The sequence below is a fragment of the Lactuca saligna genome, chromosome 5 (genome assembly GCF_052625555.1).
Source record: "Lactuca saligna cultivar CGN05327 chromosome 5, ASM5262555v1, whole genome shotgun sequence".
NCBI lineage: Eukaryota > Viridiplantae > Streptophyta > Magnoliopsida > Asterales > Asteraceae > Lactuca > Lactuca saligna.
In genome coordinates, this window is record NC_136421.1 from 32,809,731 (window position 1) to 32,823,510 (window position 13,780).

The 13,780-nt window shown below is 33.9% G+C and overlaps 4 protein-coding genes across 7 annotated transcripts; 1 reads left to right on the forward strand and 3 right to left on the reverse strand.

Moving 5' to 3' along the window:
• Positions 1 to 1,019: 1,019 nt before the first annotated feature.
• On the forward strand, positions 1,020 to 3,233 carry EB1A (microtubule end binding protein EB1A). 2 transcript variants are annotated; one of them, XM_078997432.1, is made up of 8 exons: positions 1,020 to 1,483; positions 1,832 to 1,900; positions 1,986 to 2,072; positions 2,167 to 2,273; positions 2,359 to 2,501; positions 2,588 to 2,667; positions 2,736 to 2,797; positions 2,910 to 3,233. In XM_078997432.1, the coding sequence occupies exons 1-8, from the start codon at positions 1,376 to 1,378 to the stop codon at positions 2,953 to 2,955; spliced, it is 702 nt and encodes a 233-aa protein (XP_078853558.1). In that variant the 5' UTR covers positions 1,020 to 1,375; the 3' UTR covers positions 2,956 to 3,233. The 2 variants fall into 2 exon arrangements, with proteins under 2 accessions (XP_078853558.1, XP_078853557.1); XM_078997431.1 differs by having other exon boundaries at positions 1,022 to 1,483; positions 2,736 to 2,849; positions 2,939 to 3,233.
• On the reverse strand, positions 3,022 to 7,158 carry LOC145048813 (PH, RCC1 and FYVE domains-containing protein 1-like). The gene is made up of 7 exons (XM_078997430.1): positions 6,939 to 7,158; positions 6,502 to 6,580; positions 6,139 to 6,225; positions 5,921 to 6,010; positions 5,716 to 5,796; positions 5,476 to 5,640; positions 3,022 to 5,402 (listed from the first exon to the last, which is right to left on the reverse strand). The coding sequence occupies exons 2-7, from the start codon at positions 6,547 to 6,549 to the stop codon at positions 3,288 to 3,290; spliced, it is 2,586 nt and encodes an 861-aa protein (XP_078853556.1). The 5' UTR covers positions 6,550 to 6,580; positions 6,939 to 7,158; the 3' UTR covers positions 3,022 to 3,287.
• Positions 7,159 to 7,941: 783 nt separating this feature from the next.
• LOC144997036 (HVA22-like protein a) lies at positions 7,942 to 9,724 on the reverse strand. Of its 2 annotated transcripts, none has more exons than XM_078956855.1 (5): positions 9,405 to 9,724; positions 9,233 to 9,259; positions 8,819 to 8,944; positions 8,448 to 8,700; positions 7,942 to 8,270 (listed from the first exon to the last, which is right to left on the reverse strand). In XM_078956855.1, exons 1-5 carry the CDS (start codon positions 9,473 to 9,475, stop codon positions 8,208 to 8,210), a joined length of 540 nt encoding a protein of 179 aa, XP_078812981.1. In that variant the 5' UTR covers positions 9,476 to 9,724; the 3' UTR covers positions 7,942 to 8,207. The 2 variants fall into 2 exon arrangements, with proteins under 2 accessions (XP_078812981.1, XP_078812980.1); XM_078956854.1 differs by having other exon boundaries at positions 7,942 to 8,282; positions 9,405 to 9,718.
• A 211-nt stretch (positions 9,725 to 9,935) lies between these two features.
• On the reverse strand, positions 9,936 to 11,952 carry PYE (basic helix-loop-helix (bHLH) DNA-binding superfamily protein). Of its 2 annotated transcripts, none has more exons than XM_078956852.1 (5): positions 11,783 to 11,952; positions 10,991 to 11,099; positions 10,779 to 10,897; positions 10,558 to 10,685; positions 9,936 to 10,455 (listed from the first exon to the last, which is right to left on the reverse strand). In XM_078956852.1, the coding sequence occupies exons 2-5, from the start codon at positions 11,014 to 11,016 to the stop codon at positions 10,123 to 10,125; spliced, it is 606 nt and encodes a 201-aa protein (XP_078812978.1). In that variant the 5' UTR covers positions 11,017 to 11,099; positions 11,783 to 11,952; the 3' UTR covers positions 9,936 to 10,122. The 2 variants fall into 2 exon arrangements, with proteins under 2 accessions (XP_078812978.1, XP_078812979.1); XM_078956853.1 differs by having other exon boundaries at positions 11,677 to 11,952.
• Between the last annotated feature and the right edge of the window lie 1,828 nt (positions 11,953 to 13,780).

Consider the following 13,780-nt stretch of genomic DNA (forward strand, 5'->3'; position numbering starts at 1 on the left):
CTTTTATTTCGATGATAAGCCGACCTAAACACCCCCTGATCACCACCATTCCCAGTTGAAGAAACCCACCATCGCAACAGGTCCTAGTAAGTTTTGTTCAACAAAGAAGAAAGGTAGCCGAGAACCTCCGGCTTCCTTCCTGTTTCCTTATGTTTTCAAATCCCAAGCAAATCCCTCTCTATATCCTTCTTCCTCCATCGAGCTTCAGGTAGAGATTTTCCTGCGAAATCACAGGGTAAAAACCCCTCTTATTTTTTTTTCTTGTTGAACCTCCATGAGCATCATCATCGAACCCACCATCGAACACCATCCTCCCCCTTCTCGTCCCCTTCAGAACCTCCGTGTACGACAATTTAGACATAAAAGCAATCTTTGATAACAATTTTAGATCCATATGCAAGTATGGAGTGGGGGGATTTTAAACCCATATGAAATATTGATTATGGGTTCGCTTTTTTCTAATTAGATTTGAGCAAATTGCTTTAAATGTGGAGGAAGGTCAAACGACGATCCATGGCTAGAAATTACATATAATTGGGTGATGGAGTGGCAGTGGTTTTCCATGGGAATACCAATCAATGTATAAGCCATATAAGCACCTTCAAATCTTGGGTTTTTGGTTTCCAAGTTTTGATTTTGGTTACCAGATGAAGTTAATGCTTTTCGTTATCTGACATAAACGAGAGAGAGAGAGAGAGAATTATATATTAAAATAATTATTTTTTAGTTTTCTTTTTATTTAAAATAATAGAAAACCTTCATAAATGGTCCATGAATATTGAAACGACGAAAATGTTCCTTACTTAACGGTAGAAAGCTGACGGAATGACTAAACATTAAAAGTTTTGAAACCACAGGAACCATCTGTGAGATTTCTTGAATTTAAGGACTAAACTTAATATTTTCGAAAACCACAAGATCATTTTTGAAGTTTTGTATTTAAATATCAGTTTTTACTCATTTTAACATTTTATATTTGGTTCAGATTTGTATTGAATCCTTTTAAAAAAGAAAAGGAAAATTAAATTAGCGCCATCTTTTTAGTTTGGGTGGCCGGTAGGGGATGCCTCTCGTGCCTGACGGCTGACGCCATTGCCAGCTTTTCCCCCTTTTTCCTCCTTCTCCCTCGAGTTTTGCTTTTCCACCATTTATACAAACAATCAAAACTTCCTCCAACCCCAAACACCAAAACCCTACTTCTTAAATTCTCTCTCTCTCTCTATCTGAATTGTTCTTCAATTTTTCACTGTTTGCCTTTCCTGTTCCAAATTTAATCTCGTGATTTGAATTTTAAACCGGTAGTGTGTGTGTGTGAGAGAGAGAGAGAGAGAGAGGGAGAGAGAGAGAGAGAGAGAGAGAGAGAGAGAGAGAGAGGATGGCGAGCAATATTGGGATGATGGACAGTGCGTATTTCGTTGGGAGGAATGAGCTTCTCTCATGGATCAATGCCAACCTTCAACTCAATCTTTCTCGTATTGAAGAGGTAACCACAACCACTTCATCTCTCTCATAATTTCGTTTTGCTCATCACTGAAACGAGGATGTGAAATGGAGACTTGATCCACAATATTAGTGTTACGAGTATAGTAGAAACGAACCAATTCAAATATAAAATTTGGTCTTCATACTCCATAAATCATTCTCCTTTTTTATTCATAACCCCTCCCCTCGATGTAAATTATCATATGCGAATTGTTGGTTGTCAGAGGGAAATTTGATCTTCATACTCCATAAACGACTGGATAACATAGATCCCCCTTCCCTATGCTTGTGATTAATTAAATTAATTTAGCTTGTTAATTTATGAACTGCGGACATTCTATCTATGTAGGCCGCTTCAGGTGCTGTACAGTGTCAGATGATGGACATGACCTATCCAGGAGCCGTTCCAATGCACAAGGTAAGGTGACCACAATTCATCTCCAATCCCTAAGCCTAGACTCTAGATTGTTGACATGATTTTTTTTTTTTTTTTTAAACTACAGGTTAACTTCGATGCAAGAACAGAATATGATATGATCCAAAACTACAAAGTACTACAAGATGTATTTAACAAACTTAAAATCGATAAGGTTGGTAGTATTAGACTATTAGTATTACTAACAAATTAACAATCATAAATTCCTTCTTCATATATGTTTACAATTATATAACCATTGGTTTCAGCATATTGAAGTAAATAGACTAGTGAAGGGTCGGCCATTGGACAACTTGGAGTTTCTACAGTGGTTGAAACGCTATTGTGACTCTGTAAATGGTGGCATCATGAATGAGTATAACCAAATTTTTTGTGATATTATTTATTTTGGTGTTGGAGGTGTTAGTTATATATGTATGTTTGGTATATACTTGTTTCAGGAATTATAATCCTCTGGAACGTAGGAGTAAGATATGTAAAGAACGTCATGCGAAAGCAATGGCATCCCAATCCCAGAAGAATTCCAAGTCTTTACAAACAAACAACTCCCAGAATCCTGGATCAGGGGACCACAAGATAAATGGTGAGGTCATGAGTGCTGATGTGGCATTTGCAAAACCCAAAACCAATAAAATAAAAAAAAATGTAATGTTGATTGTTTTGGTTCAGGGAGTAAGCAAAAACCAAGTGGAGTAGTAGTAGAAGTGGAGTCTGATTCTTCAGAGAAGATTAAGGCTTTGTCGAATGAGGTAAGGATCACATATTTGACTCATAGATTTGAAGTATTGATTGATATAATATATGTATATGATTTCAGATTACGGAGCTGAAGATATCTGTGGATCTTTTGGAGAAAGAACGGGATTACTACTTTGCAAAGTTACGGGATATTGAGATACTTTGTCAGGGACCGGAATTGGAAAATATTCCGGTAACATTTTCTAGATCTTTAATATTTTTCTGAATTTTAACCTAAAATTGTATTTTCCAGATACTTTCTCATGGATTTTACTGCAACAGATGGTTGTGGCAGTTAAAAAGGTGCTCTATGCTGCAGATGAAGACTCTGCACTTGCGGAAGCTCAACAAATCCTATCTGCCACTTCCAATCAGTAAATAATCACCAGCTGGATAAACAAAACAAAACAAAACCAAACCAAACCAAACTGTTGTATCATTTCATTCACATTGTAAAATTAAGTTATCACATGACCTGGCCATTTTTCACCACAAAAAGGACATGGAACTTGTATTTGTATGTACAATCTTGTTTATTTAAATTGATACAATTTAAATGAAATGAAATCTTCACATATTTCTCTTAGTTGATAATCAGAATCAGAACTGAAAATAAAGGTATGCAAATACCTTAAAGGCTCAATTGCCTTTGGATACAAGGTTTTCCTGACACTCTGCATCTCCAACAGCATCCCTGACCTATCCTTGTGGTCAAATTCTCCACCTGTGTGGTGAGAGATGTTATTTCTACATTTGCAGTTTTGTTTTTCTCTTCTTCATCTTTAACTTGTTTGGTTGCTTCTTTTAACTGTATTGATGTTTTTTTGAGATCAGCTTCTACAATCTGAGCCTTTTGTGTTAGATACTCCACCTGTTCTCTTAGTATTGAAATTTCTTTCATAAGATTCTCCTCCTTTCTCTTGGAATCATCTCCTTTTGTTTCGGGAAACGCAAGAGAAGCAATAGCAGAAGAAATCGAATTGGAGTAACTAAAACTCGATCTCACAGGAGATGCTGCTTGAGATTGAGAAGTACCAAACGTTGGGTTTTCAAATAAAGATGGAGATGAATTTAATGGAGAAACCACATAATTATTACTCGACTCCTGTGAGCTTTCTGGTTTCACTAACTGGCTACCAACGCGTCTAAATGAATCAAAAGCCGAAATCCGTGAAAGTAAGCCTTGTGATTTAAGATCCCAAAGCTTGTGATTACGTTCGTTATTACTATTCCTACTTTTGGGAGGTAGATAACTTGATGTCGTTTTCCCATTTGTTTCCTCTTTATGAAGACAACTATAACAATCTTCACACACACGATAATACTTATCCGCATTTGGAGCTAACGATGCCCTTAGCGATTTTTTACTACTACACGCTTTACAAAACACAAGCCCACAGTTATAACAATTGTGTCGCTTTCTTTTAAAATTAAACACCGCATTACAAGCTGAACACATCGGAAGTTCAGAAGTACGCACTTCTTTACGTAAACAAATCGCAACTGTCACATTCGATCCACATACCACACTTTTCACTCTCCTTTCACTCAAAGCTTCAACTAAAGTAGGCGTCTCCCTATCTTTATTGTCCCCGTGCCCTAACTGCCCTTTTGTTCCCTTCCCCCACGTGTAAACCTCGGATTTTGAAGTTAAAATCGCAATATGGTGGGACCCACATGAGATTTCCTGTACGTAGTTGTCTGTAAGTTTACCTTTAACTGGATGAACACCGTATGTCCCAATTGTGTACACGTGTCCTGAGTTGGTCAAAGCTATGGTCATACTATGACCACATGCGACTTGACAAAAGTTTTTATTGTCCAGCAAAACTACACGCGAGGGGAGAAACCGTGGGTCCCGGTCTTCGTGACCGAGTTGACCGTTGTCCCCGTTTCCCCATGCGAAAAGCTTTCTAGAAGATGAGCTGTCAACTTCTACAATGGCGGCTGTATGCCAAACACCACATGAGACTCTAATGGTTTTTAGTCCTTTTAGAGATTCAACCGGTTTAGGATAATATATGCTAGTGTTATCCCCGTGTCCTAACGCACCGAAACTTCCATCACCAAATGTGAATAAAAGACCTGCTGATGTAACAGCTGCAGAATGCCATGGCCCACAAGAGATAAATTTTACATTCATACTCTCGATCTGACCTCCTACTTTTCTTGGAATCCAATGACTGATTCCGATTCCGATTCCGGCCTCGTCACCGATTTCACCCCACGTGTAAAGATCACCGGATTGTGTCAAAGCACAAGTGTGATTTTCACCACATGCTACCATTTCGACGTTTGATCTGCTGAGGTCATCGATGAGCTTTGGGGTTGGAATATCGGATTCCATTCCGTGGCCGAGTCGACCACCGGAACCCTCTCCCCAACTGTAAACTTCCCCTTGTTTGGTGACTAACACCGCGTGTTTACTTCCACATGAAACTTTTCGGGCATCGAAAGCGACACTTCGCTTTAAAGCCTTTGGTAAAAGTGAATCCATTTTGGTCATTCCGATTCCGTTCATGCCACCACCTAACAACCCGTCCCCTGTTCCTTCACCCCAAATGAATACATCGTGTAGAGATTCCACGTCATCGAGACGTGGTCCGTGAATTGTGGAAGATTGTGAGGTGTATGATTTGGGAATATTTTGTTTTTGTGGGAAAGGTTTTACAGATTCAGTACATAGTATTGCATCTGAGAATGCTCTGTTGATTGGAAACGTAAATGTTTCATTTCTCCCTGAATCCTGTCATTTTGTAAAAAGAAAACTAGATTTAGTACCAGATTTAGGTTGTGTTTTATAACAAATAAGTTGAGACCTCAAATATGTCGCTGCTGCTATTCCTTTGAGAAAGGGAGGTTGATCCATCTGAAGATATACTATCAGCTTTAACTGTATTTTTCGATATCTGATCACTATTTCTTGAAATTAGGGTTTGAAGGGCAATAAGCCAAGTTTCAGCTTCACCTTTATCTTTGCATATCTGTCCATAGTGTTCAAATACTTGGTGAAATAAGAATGGTTGTACTGAATAAGATCAAGAAGTTAAGTTACCTACCACATCCAGGGAGTAGTTGTTATACAGAAGGGAAAATGATTGATTTTCCTTCTCAGGTTGAGGGTATCTTTGGAATGCTGCCTATTATATCAGGAAAAGGAAACATCATGAATGTTTTTAGCTTCTAAAAGTAAGTTAGAACTTTCATAGTGTGCTTATTTTCAGGTGTTGTATTAACATGGAGATGAAATGAGTATAAGTTTACCGTTTGTTGTCCAGGCATAAACTTGTGAACCTGACTCAATGGAAGCTGTTTCTCCTCCCTTTTAATACACCACATTAGGGTTGTTTCATCCTGGATAATTAGATCTTATAAGCTACTTAGTAGTACAAAATAAGCATCTTTAAAATGAGCTCTAAGTATCAAAACAGTTGTATTAGAAAGCCTATTCATGTTTAGGATACATCAGATTGATGACTTACATCAGAAATTCGAAAGGGGCAGAACCTTGGCTTCCCCATGCGCCCATATCTCAGTAAATATGACCAGTTCTTCAAAGAAGCGATAGCCTGAAATTATTGCAACACAATTAGAGCAAGAATCCATGGTAGGTTAGTAAAAGGCTTTCAAAGTTTAAAAAACCTAAAGGCTTTATGTATTTTCCATTGAAAGTATTATCATTGAAATCCAAACCAAACATGCATCGTTTCAACCTAACATCTTCTACCAAATATTGAACAGGCCTAAAATGGAAGAAGATACAAAATCAACAGAGGAGGAAATGTGTGTGTGTGTGTTATTAACCTAATTCACCAAAGTCGAAAGGAAGTGGCAACGACAAATACCTCCTCGACATTCTGCTCCTCAAGGCTAATGTTCTGTAGGTCAGTCATTCATCCACACTTCCGTTCCAACATTTAAAACCTGTTCAAAACATCAGTAACTTTCCGATGAGAAATCAACTTAAGAGAATGATCAGCAGGACGCTGAAGATCGATAATACAAATCATAACCCTAAGTTAGACGCCTGAGAGCATAAATAAGATTCAACCAACACTCACATAGTAGCCATTAGCCTAAGCAAATGCAGCATGCTTAACAAAACAAAACCTAACTCGACGAAAAACAGAAACATATTCCAGGTTTCCAGTACAATGTGAAACAATTAGCATCGGTGTTTTCGAATTCCAAACATATAATCGTAAATGCACAACTAACTACTTTAAGAAATCATTAGATAACATATAAAACATAATATAAAAAGAAATTCAACGGTGGTCACCTTCGGTTCAGATATTGAAATGTTTCGTCCGCAAATCGCTATATCTTGACGATCTGAAGCTCCAGAATATTCGTAAAAGCTATGAAGCACTGTAAATCTGTCGACATTTCTGTGCGAAAATCAAATCCGATGATCGATCAACAAAAAGAAATTCAATCGAGGATGCGGTGAGAGAACACCGGTCGTTAACTTCCCTCGTAAAATTACTAAAAAATCAACACTCTTTTTAATAATTATAGAATAATAGAAGTTTTTATGTTTAAAAGGTTCTTATTTCCAAAAGATAACAAGTCAATTCTCCTTAGACCTTAGCCGTATCATCTACATCAAAATAATAATAATAATAATAATAATAATAATAAAATCTACTTATTCAAAGTTTTTTATGATACATATCATATTTTCAATTCAATTTGTAAAATGTTACTGTTATTTTAAATTAATTTCTTTTCCATATATTATTTTATGAGTCTTTTTTATTTTAAAAAATTTCACATAACATTATAATATAATAATTAAAATAAATATAATAATAAATAAATATCAATTTTATTAATGCATTTACTTTTTTTTTTCAAAATTTTCAAATTAAACCTTATTAGTTTATTTTATTTATTTATTTAAATTTAAAAGATAAATAAAAAATCAATTTTAATAATTTATTATTTTTTATATTTTTTTATAAATCTAAAGTTCTTACATATTTAAACTTTTATATTTAATTAAATCATATAATATATAGATCTTACATCTAGTAATATAATAAATAAAATAATATAATAAATAAAAATAAAATGGTATTACATTATAGAAACATGGAGGATCGATAATTTAGATTATCAAGACATGCATTTTTTTTCTTTTTATTATTATTATTATTTTTTTATTGTTTGTAAAAGAATAAAATGCAAATTCTCACAAGTAACAACCAAGAACTTCATACCAAAACCAACAATTAGATCAATATCATCATCTCATTAACATGAATAATAACAACCAAATATAAGTTAACTTCTAAAACTTTTACAAATAATAATATGGAGCAGCTGAAACTCTATATTTGTTATTTTGCTTCCCTTTTTCATCCAGTACATCCACATGGAAGATCGTAATTAACGTGATGAACTGAAATTAATTACACATTATTACAACAAGGTATGCATACATAATAAAAACCAACAGCATCCTATACTATATACATATACATTGGTCAACGTTGACCAGCAAGTTCCTGATATCGATCGAACAAACATCAAGAATTAAACCACCTCAGTCGTATACATAGTCATATTCAGGGAAGAAACCGCCACCTCCATAATACTTGATTTCCTCCTGCTCATCAAACTTCAAAACACGTAATTATGCATCTCAATATATATATATATATATATATATATATATATATATATATATATATATATATATATATATATATATATATATATATATATATATATATATATGTTCAAAGCCAAAACTATAACCATGTGAGAATTGAAAGATACATACAGCAGGTTGAATGTATTCCTGAAATTGCAAAGCATCTGGGGTGGTGTATTCGTGAATGTACTTGTTTGCAGAAACTAGGGTTTCATCAGGGGTAAAAGCGTCTTTTTTCCGTGGGACATACCAGACGTTGACTGTTTGGTTTCCAGTATAGAAAGGTCGAACGTAGTGCTCGTATACGTATGCAGCACCACTAAATTGAGGTATCACTAACCAACATGTTACAATCAGCTTAACATATGACCAAAACGGGATCCTGCCATTTCATCATATATCAATAATAATAATTAACAGTATAATACAATCCAAATTAATAAACCTTGCTACTTATCATATAAATTAATGAGTAATTGATCCAATTTAGAGATAATTACCATTCAATAAGCTTGTCAAAAGTGAGCTCAAAGAGAGTAATCATGGAGTACAATACCCAATAAGTAAGCCATTGTCGATCATCACCGACAACATTTTTAGTCTCGATTGCTCTGATTGAGGCATATCTGATCATGTGAAACACGAATAACAGTCGAGAAAGATATAGGATAGTATAGAATATAATAAAAACTACATTGACATTTTGCATAGCATTCGTCTATATGCCGAAAAAGAAAATGAAGTCCGTATAGAGCATTAGATTGTCTGAAATCGACAACATGTTATCATTTTTGGAACAAAATACGCAAATCGGAATTCGGTTTCAATTAATCATGCACAAAAAACAGTAAAGTAACGGAAGAAGAATGCAGTAATTCAACAGAAACCGATGGAAAGTGGAGCTAGGGACTTACAGAGGATATGCCAAACTAACAACGGGCCTGCAAAATTCAATTTCATTTACACCAAATTAGCCATGAATAAACAAACAATTTGGGAATCGAAAATAAAGTCTAATGGATTTCTCTGTTTCTCCAATCAATAATTAATTATGAAATTTGAATAGAGAGAGAGAATACAGAGTACCCGGCAAGAACATCAAAATTTTGAGCGATGAGTAGTAATAAATCTCCGGCTGCAGCTCCGGATTTGCCCATTACGAATCAAACTAATTGATAAATGGGTCAAAGAAGATGAAGATTGAAAGAATGGTGGTGAATTGATTATAGGGTTTATACGAGTGATGGGTCTCGGTGGAGGGACACGTGTAGAGAGGAAACGAGTGTTTGTCACAACCCTATGAGGCGCTGATGGGGTAGTCAGCATTCGTATTCCAGATTTTCAATTATGCTTACATCATTATTTATTGAAAATAGGAAATACTTATTTTAACGTACAAGATAATGTTAAAAAATATATATTTTTTTTCGCTTTTTATACTTATAACATTTACATAAATTTCGAATATTTAAAAAGTAAAACACAAAACGTGTAACTCATACATTAATATTTGTTTTCGTATCCATAACTATATATGCTAGTGTAACTCTTTAATTATGCGAACGTTGTGAATCTGCTAGTTTCAAAATGGCATGAATAAAGAAAGCTCTCTTAACATTTTAAAAAAAACATAGTATTATGCTCTCATTTCCAATGATACTTGGGTTCTTCAATGTAACCCGTGTGACTATTATCAAGTCAATATGGTTATATCAACACTAACACAACAATTTGCCATTTCTTCAAAAGACAACACACACAACATATTACAAACTAAAATGAGCTACAACAAGTTATACAGATTTTACACTCGAGATGGCTTTTCAAGAAGCTGTAAAGGCCAAGAATCGGATGGAGTAGGATACCTAGGGTATGGTTTACTAACATTTGACACAGGGGCATTATTGTCAATAACCAAACCCGGATCTAGTTGTGGGTGACAAGCGGGGATAACAAAAACAGGATTTAAATACTGTTGTGGTTCGTGGGATTCTATTTCTATCGCAGGGGCATTTAGGTCAAGATTTGTTTGGACATTGACTGTTTGACTTCTTTCTTTGATGATGTTTTTTAGTTCACTGATTTGCTTCTGTAGACCACAAGCCTCATCTTCAAGTTCATTCCTTTCCACCATCACCTACCCACCAAAACCAAACAAAGAAAAAAGAAAAATCAATAAAATAAAAATACATATTATATTTTTTCGTATTAAAAAAATATATAATAAAATAAGCCTTACATATTGTGATTCAGAGAGTAAAGTTGCATTTTCCTTTTTGAGGGACTTAATCTGATCAATCATGTCCTTCACAACACGAGTAGTTTCACTCAATATACACGCTTTACCACTGTTTTGCTCTGTGAGTTCTGTAATATAATAATAATAATAATAAAAATAAAATTAAACAATAAAAAAGATGTTAAAAAGATGTAAATTGATAAGAGTTGTGGAAAAATTACCAAGTGCACCAGCTAATTCAAGAAAGAGTTCATTTAAATGTTCACGCTTCATTTTCTCCCTTTCAGCCTTGTGAATTCTTTTGGGTACTTTACCTGGATTCTTCTTTGTAGTGTGCAAGCTAATAAATAAAAAAAGAAAAATATAATTATTATTTTTCATATTTTTAGGTTAAGAGATGAGGAAATCAAAAGTGAATATTGAGTTCATGTACCAAGTAGGTGATTTTTCTGCTCCCATTGTGATATTGCTAGATGTATACACACTGAATCTTCAAAATCTATGTTCAGATTGTTGTTCTTAATTTGGTGACAACAGAATTCCTGTGTTATAAACAGAAAACAGAAATGAAAAAAAGAATTTAGGAAATCTCCAAATTCAGTTTCAAATCTCAGATCATCTTGAGAACAAAGAACAAAAATATTCATAGTTATTTTTCCCAAATGAAGAAAAAAATCACAGCAAGTAGCTAATCCGATTCGTTATCACAGGAGTAATCGTTTAATTGATAAAATTCCAATCGAAATTACACATCTTAAACGCAAACACAATCGAAAACCTAACTTAGATGTCTGAAATCAATCTAATAAGCCAAACTCAGAATCCGATAGTAAAACGAGGTATAAAATTCTTCAAAAACCAAATCAAAAACTGAAGAACACAATACTACATGAATAATCGTATGTCAATCGATCAAAGAACTAAGACACACGGATAAATAATCGATTTAGTCAAATCGTAATTACACATATAAAAAAGCAAAGATAAACCCTAGATTTCAGGTTACACATATTGAAAACCAAAACTACATATATCCAAATTCAATTCAACTTACAAAATCCACACATAGAATCTGATAGTAAACAATCATGAATCGTTCAAACGAGATTAAAAACTCACAAACACAACCGCAGCTGAAGAATCGTAGGCGATGAAATACAGATTAAAAACACGAAGAACCTTGTAACTCCACCGATCTAAGAACTACGGCAGAAGACGAACATACCTTGGAGAATAATGGAGAGGTCGACCGTGACGCGCCGTCGAGGAGAAAGGGAGGCGTGTGGCGGGGAATAGAATAGTTATTATAGAGGGAAGGGAGGAGCGTGGCCAACACCTGCCTACGAGAAACATCTATCACAAATATTGTTTAAATTGCCGCGTAGGATGTCACAGCGTGTGGATGCACACTGACTTCATTTGCTACTTTACAATCACACACTCCTTCCATGCGAGCACGTTTTTACAACCGCTTTTTCAACTAACACACAACATTCGATGTTTTAGGGAACAAAAACAATTTCAACGAGGCTTAGAGTTATATTTACATTTTCCACTACAACTTTCGTATATAAATCGGTGAATATTTATGTCAAAAATATGTGATTGTTATTTTTTGGAAATGCACATGTTACAAGCATACAAGTTGATGCAAAAGTCCAGTCTAAAGATATTATTTTTGGCAACAATAGCTAATTTTTATTTTTGCATATTAAAGTCTAATTATTTTGATTTTGAATAGAAAAACCAAAAAAATCGGTTAATTTATTCATTTTAACAATTTTTAACGTATTCAGCATGAGACCGAATCTTTAATTTTTCCAAAGACCATATTCTAAACCCAGGTTTAAGTTGGTTTATGACCGTTTTTATGATCCATATTCTATACCCGAATTTAAGTTGGTTTATGATCGTTTTTCGACAGTTTTAGAACACAAAACTATCATGTGACAGTTTAAAGATATAAAGTTTTTCTTGTTATATGATCATTCTCGAAATAAGTTTTGGTACTCTTTTTCTTCATAACATCTTTAACATTCTCTCTCATGTTTCTCTCGTTTTCTGAGTCTCATCCGATTAAAGATTGAGAGTATCACCCAAATATTTTAAGTTGAAAGTGTTATAGACAATTATCAGAATTTTCAAGTTTTTTTACCCCAATTTTCTAATATATATATATATATATATATATATATATATATATATATATATATATATATATATATATATATATATATATATATATATATATATAAAGGTTGTAAAAAACGCTCAACGTTACGTAGTCAGTGGACTGGGGTCAAGGGATTAATCGGTTAGGCGGAGATTAATCGGGGGATTAATCGGGTACCATTAAATGCTAATTTATTGAATTTTAAAAAATTAAATATGACTAATATCATATCAAAGTTTGTAAATACCATTAATATGATAACATAATAGGTTAATATGATCAATACAACACTAATCATGCTTCAAATAGTTTCCATTGAGATAAAACTTCTTCAAAATGTTAAAATTTCATCGTTTTGTAATGTTTCACTCATTATGTATGCAGGGATTAATCGCTAGGCGTCCTCTAATCGATCGAGTAGCGCCTAGGGATTAATCGGAGATTAATCGGGACCTAGTCGGGATTTTTACAACAGTGATATATATATATATATATATATATATATATATATATATATATATATATATTACTCATTTATTCCTTTGTTTAGTTGGTTGATCGTTTGATTTAAATTATCCACTCTAGAAGACATATTTCTTATGCTTTTGAGTATGTCTCTTGGAGTAGGTTCCAGAGATTTTGACATTTCACTTATATGAAGAGAATCTATTAAGATTCTAGGTGGTAGCCTTTCTCTTAAAGCTTTTTTGTTGCTGACTATGTTTAAAGCCCAAGAGCTATCTTAAGGATCTATTTCACAAAATTGTTTATCTTTGACATATCCTATTTCTGAGAATACATCTTCAAGTTCTATGTGTTCTTTTTTATAGTGTATGTTATGACCACTATTTATCAATGCATATCCTATGAGGTAGCTTATTGTGAAGGGTTTATCTCATAGATTCATGAGATCACTTCTTTCAAAGTGATGAATAAACAATAAAACCTTATTTAAGTTTGTTGATTTTAGATCTAAGACAAATTTAAGATGAACGGAAAACATGAATTTTTGTTAAGCTAGATTTCCTTTAGTTGCACCAAGAATACAAT

Excerpts from the sequence above, each read along its gene's own strand:
- EB1A (XM_078997431.1), top strand. The coding sequence starts at position 1,376 with ATGGCGAGCAATATTGGGATGATGGACAGTGCGTATTTCGTTGGGAGG. Across the intron at positions 2,502-2,587 it reads AGGGGACCACAAGATAAATG|GGAGTAAGCAAAAACCAAGT; the intron begins GTGAGGTCATGA and ends GTTTTGGTTCAG. Across the intron at positions 2,668-2,735 it reads TTAAGGCTTTGTCGAATGAG|ATTACGGAGCTGAAGATATC; the intron begins GTAAGGATCACA and ends ATATGATTTCAG.
- LOC145048813 (XM_078997430.1), bottom strand. The coding sequence starts at position 6,549 with ATGACTGACCTACAGAACATTAGCCTTGAGGAGCAGAATGTCGAGGAG. Across the intron at positions 6,011-6,138 it reads GCCCCTTTCGAATTTCTGAT|GATGAAACAACCCTAATGTG; the intron begins GTAAGTCATCAA and ends CTAATTATCCAG. Across the intron at positions 5,641-5,715 it reads ACAACTACTCCCTGGATGTG|ATATGCAAAGATAAAGGTGA; the intron begins GTAGGTAACTTA and ends CACTATGGACAG.
- LOC144997036 (XM_078956854.1), bottom strand. The coding sequence starts at position 9,475 with ATGGGCAAATCCGGAGCTGCAGCCGGAGATTTATTACTACTCATCGCT. Across the intron at positions 9,260-9,404 it reads AATTTTGATGTTCTTGCCGG|GCCCGTTGTTAGTTTGGCAT; the intron begins GTACTCTGTATT and ends TGAATTTTGCAG. Across the intron at positions 8,283-8,447 it reads AGGAATACATTCAACCTGCT|TTTGATGAGCAGGAGGAAAT; the intron begins GTATGTATCTTT and ends CGTGTTTTGAAG.
- PYE (XM_078956852.1), bottom strand. The coding sequence starts at position 11,016 with ATGGGAGCAGAAAAATCACCTACTTG. Across the intron at positions 10,686-10,778 it reads TGAATTAGCTGGTGCACTTG|AACTCACAGAGCAAAACAGT; the intron begins GTAATTTTTCCA and ends ATTATATTACAG. Across the intron at positions 10,456-10,557 it reads TACTCTCTGAATCACAATAT|GTGATGGTGGAAAGGAATGA; the intron begins GTAAGGCTTATT and ends TTTGGTGGGTAG.